At 46.4% G+C, this 10,586-nt stretch overlaps 1 protein-coding gene across 1 annotated transcript in view; it reads left to right on the top strand.

Moving 5' to 3' along the window:
* The first annotated feature begins 903 nt into the window (after positions 1–903).
* The window catches only part of CIITA (class II major histocompatibility complex transactivator), a 70,574-nt gene continuing 60,891 nt past the window's right edge, over positions 904–10,586 (top strand). Inside the window, exon 1 of the mRNA XM_018567376.1 lies at positions 904–1,076. Coding sequence (XP_018422878.1) covers positions 982–1,076 — 95 coding nt within the window. The 5' untranslated portion in view covers positions 904–981. The remainder of the gene's footprint in view (positions 1,077–10,586) is intronic.

Here is a 10,586-nt window from a genome sequence, read left to right as displayed (position 1 = left end):
TGCATTGTGCCAAGTGTAAAGTTTGGTGGAGGGGGGATTATGGTGTGGGGTTGTTTTTCAGGGGTTGGCTTGGCCCCTTAGTTCCAGTGAAGGGAACTCTTAAGGCATCAGCATACCAAGACATTTTGGACAATTTCACGCTCCCAACTTTGTGGGAACAGTTTGGGAATGGCCCCTTCCTGTTCAGGTAAAAACCCCAGTGGTGTTTAAATACCACCAAAATAAAGCTCTATCTGTCCCCAAAAAATTGTATAAAATTCATTTCAGTACAGCGTTGCAAGACGGAATAAACTTCAGTCAAAGTACCGCAGCGCTGAATACTGAAAAATGGCCTGGCCAGGAAGGGGGTCTAAACACCTGGTCTTGAAGTGGTTAAACAGCATGATGAGTAAATCAAATAAAAGTGAAAAAGTAATGTTGTCTAAACTGCTACAATAGCATGAGCAGAAGGATTTATTCACTCATGCTATTGTAGCCTTTCACTTTGTGCAATTTAGACAACATTACTTTGTATCACTTATGTTAATATGTTTATCACTTTCATGAATTGATTTATTTGTTACACTGTTTTATTTTTTGATTATATATTTTGTGTGATCAACTTATCAATTTTTTCACTTTTATTTGATTTACTCATCACGCTATCTGAGAACACATTTTATGGCTACAAAGAGTCTGGAGGAAGTCAGCAGCAATAAGTGTCAATAAAGGTTGAGGAAAGGTAAAAACAGTATTTTCTAAAAGAAAAAAAGTATCAATTATTTATGATAAACCGTGATTCAGCAAACCAAATGCCATTTAGTTAGGGTTTAGATCAACTTTAATATAAATCAAGTACATACAAAAGCAATGCATAAAATGATTGCTTTTATGTAAAAAACGTTATACATTTTTTTTTTCAGAGCGTCACTTAGTGATACTGTAAACCTCTGGAAGAATTTGCTAGCAGGACAAAATTATTCTGTGCTACAAAAGTGTGTTATGAAATTCACTGTGGAGCCATTCAAAGCAGAGCATGCAAAAGATATCACTGACCTTGCTGCTCTTGTAAACATCCAGGATGACATCTGTAACAGGTAAGGCAAGTTTTTGTTGTTAGAGGTCCCTTTACGGGTAGTCCCTGATAACAGCTGCTCTCTCTCTCTCTCTCTCTCTGTCGCTCAAAAGAGGTTTGTACTCCAGTCAGGACAGAGTAGTTTGAGCAAGAGTGGTTCAAGGCCATTCAATCTTACAGTTGGAGGGCTGTGAGGGCACTGTCATTCTGTTGCAGGTAATTGGAAATCTTTGCTACAATGTAGGTGCAAATTATGGGCACTCCCTACCAGGGGCGGACTGGGCAGGGTGGCAATTGCCCCCGGGCCTCTCTGGTGCCTCTAAAAACGGCCCCCACCGTGACAATCACTTTTGTCATCTGTCCCCTCTCGGCTGCTCTGCTCCTGCAGTGGCCGAAGGGGAGAAGAAGAAGAAGCTGTTCGACTGCTTTTGACATGACCGTGTCAGTGCCCCGGGCTCCTCGGTGGCCACAGCAGCTCCCTCCGCCCACTTCTACTGCTATAGGCTGGGAGGGAGACTGCACTCCTACTATTGGCTGGCTGTGTAGTGTCTGTGCGGGACCTGAAGAGAGAACATGCACCAAGTGGCTGCTGGAGGAATCACCTCACAACGTGCAGGCAACCTCGCTGCTCCTTCCACCCCTCCACTAGGAGAGGAAGAGAAGAGGGCACAGCACCTCAAACAGGAAAGGAAAAGAGTCACTGTAAGTCCATGTTCTTTCTGTGTGACCTCTGCACTGCATTACATGCTGACCTCTACATTACACCGCTGAGCTCTGCACGGCATTGCATACTGACCTCTGACCTCTACATTACACCGCTGATCTCTGCACTGTGTTATATTCTGACTTCAACATTACACTGCTGACCTCTGCACTGCGTTACATACTGACCTTTACATTACACAGTTGATCTCTGCACTGCGTTACATTCTTACCTCAACATTACACCTCTGCACTGCGTTACATTCTTACCTCAACATTACACCGCTGACCTCTGCGCTGCATTACATACTGACCTCTACACTGCATTACATATTGGCCTCTACATTGCGTTACATACTAACTTCTACATTACACTGCTGACCTCTGTACTGTGCGTTATTACTGACCTTTGTACTGTACGTCACACCGCTGACCTCTGCACTGCGTTACATATTGACCTCACATTGCGTTACATACTAACTTCTACATTACACCACTGACTTCTGTATTGTGCGTTACACCACTGACCACTCTACTCTGCGTTATTACTGACCTCTGCACTGTGCGTTATTACTGACCTTTGTACTCTACATCACACAGCTGACCTCTGCACTGTGCATCACACCGCTGACCTTTGCACTGTGTGTCACACCGCTGACCTCTGCACTGCTCTACATACAGACTTCTACATTACACCCCTGACCTCTACACTGCATTACATACTAACTTCTACATTACACCACTGACTTCTGTGCGTTACACCACTGACCACTCTACTCTGCGTTATTACTGACTTCTGTAGTGTGTTATTACTGACCTTTTGTACTCTACGTCACACCACTGACCTCTGCACTGTGCATCACACCGCTGACCTTTGCACTGTGCGTCACATCGCTGACCTCTGCCACGTGCGTCACACCGCTGACCTCAGCACTGTGCGTTATTACTGACCTTTGTACTGTGCGTATACCACTGACCTCTGCACTGTCCGTTAGACTGCTGACCTCTGCACTGTGCGTCACGCCCCTCACCTCTGCACTGTGTGTCACACCGCTCACCTCAACACTGTGCGTTATTACTGACCCTCGTTCTCTACGTCACACAGCTGACCTCTGTACTGTGCGTCACAACGCTGACCTCTGTAATGGGTGTGACACCAATGTACTGCGCGTTAGACCGCTGACCTCTGTACTGTGCATTACACTGCTAAACCTCTGCACTCTGCATTACAACGCTGACTTCTGCACTGTGTTACACCACTGACTTCTGCACTGTGTGTTACACCACTGACCTCTGTACTCTGTGTTACAGCGCTGACTTCTGCACTGTGTGTTACACAGCGGACTCCTACACTCTACGTTACACCTCTGACCACTGCACTATGTATTACATCGCTGACTTCTGCATGACACCGCTGACCTCTGCACTAGATATGTGCGATTAGTTTTGGAAAAATTTGTTATTCAGACGAATTTTCTTTATTCGGAGATTCAGATTCAGAAATGACGAATGAAAACGAATCTGAATTTCCGAAAACGAAATTTCGGACGAAATTAGTTAGTGGTAGTCTGTACAAATTTTTTATTTGTGAGCGCATTTTTGTTGCAGCAAAGTGACATTTAAAAAAAAAAACCTTTTTTTTTTTTTAAATGTCACTTTGCTGCAATGAAAAAAAAAAACGAAAATTCATACAAACTACCGCTAACGAATTTCATCCGAATCCCGAAAATATTTGACTTTCGGACATGAATCCTGAAAAACGAAATAACGCAAAATCCAAATCCAAACTAAACCATTTTTTTTGCCAGTGCACATGTCTACTCTGCACCCTGTGTTACAACAATGACCTCTGCACTCTGCATCACACCACTGACCTCTGCATTATAAACTCTTCACAGAAAAAGCTGAAGGGGAGCAGAGAGAGTCCTAGCTAGTGTTATTACACATGATTTTCGACACCTACAAAGTCCTTCAAACTAAGAATGCACTGATACCAGTATTGGTGAAAGTGCCCTAATACTAAAAACCAATACCGGCGCTTTAATTTTTCAAATTAATTCGGCTGTGTTAGATCCCATGTTTGCTGGGGACCTCTCGGCAGCCTTCTGGGGAACCACATGGTGCCTGCTTACAGCTCTTCCGCCGCCCGCACATCTCCCCCTGCTGAGACCCTCCCCATCCCTTCTGAGACCCGTCACACCCCTCCTGATACCCTCTGACCAAGACATCAGGCTGACACCCCAGAGCAGAGCAGCACAAAGTATGTAGCAAATTAATATACTATTACTCTGCATTGCTGTATAATGTATTGCTGGGATTTGTAGTTCTCTATAGCAGGTGCCATTCTGCATTGCTGTATAATGTATTGCTGGGATCTGTAGTCCTCTACAGCAGGCGCCATTCTGCATTGCTGTATAATGTATTGCTGGGATTTGTAGTCCTCTATAGCTGAAGGTATTATTATACATTGCTGTTTAATGTATTGCTGGGATTTGTAGTCCTCTATAGCCGATGCCATTCTGCATTGCTGTATAATGTATTGCTGAAATTTTTACTCCTCTATAGCTGTTGGTATTATTCTACATTGCTGTATAATGTAATGCTGGGAATTGTAGTCCTTTATAGCCAGTGGCATCCTGCATTGCTGTATAATATATTGCTGGGAATTGTAGTCCTTTATAGCCAGTACCATCCTGCACTGCTGTATAATATATTGCTGAGAATTGTAGTCCTCTAAAGCTGATGGTATTGATCTACATTGCTATATAATGTGCTGAGATTTGTAGTCCCTCTACAGCTTGGAGTCAGTGGCAGAACTACCAGGGTCACAGCGGTCGTGTAGCGCCCTGATGAGGCATCCCTCCGCTACCGTTGTGCTATAATTTTCCTCAACCCAGAAATGTACCAGGTGCGCATGTGCAATGTGCATGAAGAAAGGGGCCATGAAAACATTAGATTCGGATGACGCGGTCAAGAAAATTTATGGGGTCGAGAAAAATTCTAGAACACTGATTTTGACACTGTCCTCCCAACAGCTCACAGCCTAGAAGTCCGGCGGCCTACAGTGGGTGAGAGTGCCTAAGTATCGGACATGGAGTAAGGCCAGAACCATGTAGGGAACCTAGCAGGGGGAGAGTGCTATCCCCCAGCCAGTCGCCCCTTTCATGGATTTCCTAGAGTCCTCACATCACCCAACCATTCACACTACCGTTACATGGATGGCAGGTGGGGCAGGGTAAGAGGCAGAGCCGTAGGGGGGCCAAGTAGCTGCACCATGGGCCTCTGGGTTGTACTTGCCCCCTGGGCTAAAAGTTGCCAGCCCCTGCTCCCTACCCTGGGGAAGCACAGTACATTTGGCCACGCTACCCAGGAAGGCTTGTTAGAACATGATTGTTAAATACTCAAGGATCCCAACCTGAAAAAAAGTCATTTCAGGGAGGTGCCCTCTGTCCCGTCCTGTCCCCCCCATCCACAGGGGGATAGAGAGCACCCGCCTGAAATGATGGTAGATAGCAAATAAGCTAATGCTTCCCTTGCTATCTGCTGGGTTTTTTTTTGTATTCTGACACCTGCTGCCTTCAGAATAAATAAAAAAAACGAAAACAAAACAGCATAGGAATGAATGGCTAGATTGCTATTGGCTGTTTCAATTTGCAATAGCCAATAGCAAGCTGGCTATTGCACCCGTCCTCTGCTGCTGTCAATCAGCAGAGGAGGACCTGTTGGAGAACTTCAGGTCCCCCTCTACTGATTGACAGCAGCAGGGGGCGGGTGCAATAGCCAGTCTGCTATTGGCTATTGCAAATTGAAATAGTCAATAGCAATCTAGCTATTCATTGCTATGCTGTTTTTTCCTCTGACTGATGTTAAAAAAAAAACAACAGCAACAGGTAAAGGTTTAGGCCCCATTCACACACGAATCGGCCTGCACGTACAGCTCCGTGCAGGGCCATACCAAGCAGCTGCCGGGAAGGACAGGTGGTGCGTGTGATTAGTACGCAGCCCCCGTCCTTCTCTATGGGGCTACGCGGCCGTACGCCCTCATACGCTGGCCCACCCTGCACGTCCGTAGGGGTGCGGCTGAGCGTATTCATACGCCGCCGGAATGGATCCTGTATGCGTCCCGGCCAGAAAACCTGCAGTTGAGGTGAGCATAGGGGGGCTGTACGGCCGCGTTGCCCCATAAATAACCACGGGGGCTGTGTACTAATCACACGCAGCACCTGTCCTTCCCGGCAGCTGCTTGGTACGGCCCCGCACGCAGCACGGAGCTGTATGTGCAGGCTGATTCGTGTGTGAATGGGGCCTTACTCTGCTAGATAAAGTCATCCTGAAAACCCGGTCTAGACTCAAGCCAGTTTGGCACATATGAAAGAAACATATCGCCTCTCAATAATCCTCTTTCCTTGTATACATATATACATACACACACACACACACACATATATATATATTACTGTGCAAAAGTTTTAGACAGGTGTGAAAAAATGCTGTAAAGTAAGACTGCTTTCAGAAATAAAAGTGTTCATAGTTTATTTTTAAACTGATTGATGCTGGTTGAGAAACCTATGTGTGCTGGGCTGCTGAGCAGATGCTGGTGAGCAGGGGGAGAGAGTGGGGGCTGTGGACGGGGTGAGCTGTGGACGCTCGTACCAGTTCTGTGTCAGTACGACGATGTCTAAGGACCGGCCGTTCATGCAGCTCACTGCGGGGTTAATCGATCTGCTGCCAGGCTTGCGAAGTCCGTGAAGTCTTGCGAAGCAGCACACCCAGCGTCCCCAAACTTTCATTCTCAACTTTTACATCTCTGATAAAGATACTAGCAGTCTCAACAGCAGAAAGCACTCCCAAAATTGGAGAAAAGGGAGCGACTAACAAAATACAAGTGAAGTCTTCAGAAGGGGGTAGCTCTACAACAAAATCCATGGATATCATGGTCCAGGACTTATCTGGAATGGTGAGTGATCTCAGTAAACCCCAGGCCTTGGACTTGCTTCCCTTTTGTATACAAGTTATACAAGAGTGTACATAGTTCTTACAGTCCACCCCTAGGCTTGGCCACCAGAAGTGTTCTTGTGTATTACTCACCTACAACTCCTTATTGATGATTTGGAAAACCACAATCGCAGACAGAACATTTGCATAAAGGGCATCCCAGAAGCCAAAACCACTGTTGACCTCCGTTCCACAGTTGTGAGTATTTTTAACCTCTTTCTGGATCGTCCGGCGGACTAATATAACGATTGACCACGTACACAGAGCTCTTGGCCTGCAGAACCCTGATGCAATGCAATCGAGAGATCTGATTTGCCGCCTGCATTCCTACACTTTGACAGAAGAGATTCTTCAAAAAGCCTGGCGTAAGATGGCCCTTTGAGTTTGATGGTGCACCTGTACACCTCTACCCTGATGTTTCCTGAAAAACCCTGCAGATGCTACGAGTGATGAAGCTGTTGCCTGATACTCTCAGAGACTGGGGGCTCACGTACAAATGGGGCCACCCGCACCTGATTGTTCGCAAAGGGAACTCTCTCTTTCTCCTACGTAATCACTCCGACCTCCCGGCTCTTTGTGAATTTGCGGACATGTCGCCCATCTCCATCCCGGATGGGCTGGAGGACCCACGGACCTTTGCTCCCCCTCCATCGTGGCCCTCGTCCACGGCATGGAGACCGATCCAGGAGGCGCTCTCAACCACCAGCTCCTGCCCTGCGAGCTCCGGAATCCGGAAGTGGGACTTTGCGGTGGCACTACTAACCATTTTTTTAATGCCTAACTAAGTCTGCATTGTGTGTTTCCATACAGATTTCCAGTTTGTGGCCCACCCACTGGTGGGTGTGCTCTTCCATCCCTACCCTCCTTCTTCGTGCTTCCCCTGCTGTTGAGTTCTGTTGTAGGGGATACTTGCTTGGATTGGAGGGGGGTGAGGCATAGGTCAGGCGCCGCTACTGGTTGGGCCTTTACAGTTACTCTACCTTGGTGATGTTATTTATGCAAATGTTTAATATGCACCCCTGATCATCATCTGGTGTACACGTCATTGGATGGAGGGGGCTTGTGGATGTGTATAGGACGTGGCCCATAGGGACACGGGTTGACAAACCACCTCCTTTCTGGGTTTTCTTGGACCCTCTGTAGTGCTGTGAAGGCTAATTTTGGGGCTGATAAACCATTCAGCCCATGTCTGTCAGCTGGCGTTAACTTCCTATACTCAAAGCCCTCCGCAGTAGTTAGGGTTAATGGTCATAACTCGAGTCCCTTTTCTATCACAAATGGCACACGCTACGGTTGCCCCCTCTCCCCGTTAATTTTTGTGCTTACCCTAGACGCCTTGTTGTGTTACATCCGGAACAATCTTAACGTTGCCAGCCTCCATATAGGTAACCGCCAGCATAAAATAGCAGCATATGTGGACGATCTTCTCTTTTATATCACTAAACCACGCACAACCCTTCCGCTTCTGATGCAGAAATTGCAAACTTATGGCTCCCTCCCCAATTTCAAAGTAAATCTGCAAAAGTCAGAAGTCCTGAACATTTCTCTACCAGTCTCCTTAATGCGGATGCCCCAATCTAACTTCACTTTTCGGTGGGCCACACAGGCTATACACTATCTGGGTACATTTCTTCCAGCAGACATTTCTCAAATGTTCAAATTGAACTTTCTACCGTTCCAACGCATGCTTCACCTTGAATTATAGAAATGGCAACCCTAGCCGTATCCTGGTTTGGGAGCTGCAACGTCATAAAATATAATGTGATGCCCCGTCTTTTATACCTTTTCCAAACCCTACCTATTCACATTCCTAGAAATTTCCTGTGTGCAATTCGGTTGGCCTTTTTTAAATGTATGTGACAGGGAAAGTCAGTGAAGCTCAGTCATGATATCCTATTGTGCACTAAATGCCAGGGGGGCATCGGATTTCTGGACTCGGAACTCTATTATCTATCGACACACTTAACGCGAGTAGTGGATTGTTGTAAACATGAGGAGCAAAAAATATGGGTCCAAATAGAGCAAGAATGTATAGAATTCCCATTGCGAGGAATTCCCATTGTGAGGTGCTTCGGCAGCAGGTGCAGTACCAGGAGATGAAGTAGGCCCACCCGGTGGATTATGTGCCAAGGCCTCAAGGCGTCCTTCAAGCTGAAAGTAACCTTTTTGTAATCCCTTGACTGCTTGAGTAAGTGCAGCAATTTGCTGGCAAAGTTCCTCCATGATGTAGACTGCCCTTTCAAGCTCCGGATGGCTGAGTACCACGGTCACGTACCTTATGGAGCTTCAGATAATGAGGGTAGCCGCTCTTGCAACTCTAGTCCAAGGTGGCCTGAATATTAATACAGGTGATCTGCGGCACGAGTTCCGGGAGATGAGTTTGATGCTGGAAGTAAGTCTTGTAGCTACTACGCTGGGCGACTGTATATAAACGCACAGCAAAGAGACATGCAGAGAAGAGCCGAAGTCAGACTTGCCAGGTCAGCAACTTGCAGGCAAGAAGGTCCAGTAGCAGGAGGCGTAATCATTGTTGATTTGCAGGCCAGGATTAGCAACATGCAGACAATGCAGGATCAGACAGGAGGAAGAAGAGTAGTCAAATGAGTCGGGGTCAGGATACCAGAAAATCAGCAGGGTCAAGTAACAAGTTGGGTTTAGCAACGGGAAGGCAAAACGGTATAGGTTCACGATACAAGGCACACAGCTGAAGAGTACTCAGCACTGGAGGCATTGGGAGGCTGAGCTTAAATAGCCCATTTGGTGCCACGATACGTCTGAGGTGCGGACGCGGTCAAGCGTGCATGCGCGCACACGTGCTTGCACAGAAGTCAACCGCCCAACCTGGCACTGTGGACTTGCTGTACGCATGCGCAACTACCTTTGTACCAGCTTTGTGACACTCCTGCTACAGCCAAATATTTCACATTTTGACTCATCAGTTTAGAGCACCTGTTGCCATTTTTCTGCAGCATTGCAGCCAAAAAGCCATAACTCTGATATGGAAACAAGGCTAAGCAACTCAACTATGCACAAAAACATAGGAACTGGGGTGTAGAAGAGTTCTATGAGAGTGTTCTATGAGAGTGGATCTTGGCAGCCTGCCAGCCCTCTATTGTAAACAAACAGCAAATGTGGACTGAAACCCAACTTTAAAGTCTTTGTTGTGATCTTTGAGGATCTTTGAAAATTAATTACTTCATATTACAAGCAGCTAGCAGCTAGAGAGCTCTCAAGCATGGCTTGTTTCAAAGCTCTTTTACTACTTGTTAAAAGTATGTAAATAGTATAATGTCCATAGTCTTGGCAGAATTACTTGAGGGAAAAGAGAGGACCCCTCATGTGGAGTGACCCTAATCTGTAGATCACTGAGCAGGCTGTAGACAAGTAAGTGACATAGGAGACTTTGAATAGTGGTCTCATTCTCTGATTGTAAAATATGACAGAGCTGTGTGAATAGCAAGACTGCAGAAACACAGTCACAAATATTTTGGCAGTAAAAAGCTTCATGTTCTTTATTTATTTACTAGTCTGTAATTTTAATTTAGCCAGACTAAAATCAACACACTTAAGGCATACCTCTCAACTGTCTCTCATTTGAAGGGACTTCCCCTCATTTGAAACCAAATCTCTATGTCATTCTTTCCTCCACATGTGTCCCTCTTTTTGATCTGATGTACAGAGAACCAGTGGCGTAACAACCGGGGGTGCGGGGGGGTCACTTGCCCCGGGCGCAGGACTGAGGGGGGGCGCCGTCACGACCCCCGCTAAACGAAGCCATGGCTCCCTCTCCCTGACACGATCACCTGGCTGTCATCGGGCGGCCGCTCGCTCTTCC

Source organism: Nanorana parkeri, unplaced genomic scaffold, assembly GCF_000935625.1.
Source record: "Nanorana parkeri isolate BGI_ZX_2015 unplaced genomic scaffold, ASM93562v1 scaffold1038, whole genome shotgun sequence".
Classification (NCBI taxonomy): domain Eukaryota; kingdom Metazoa; phylum Chordata; class Amphibia; order Anura; family Dicroglossidae; genus Nanorana; species Nanorana parkeri.
Note: the sequence above shows the minus strand (reverse complement) of the source record. Positions and strands in the feature narration are given on the sequence as shown.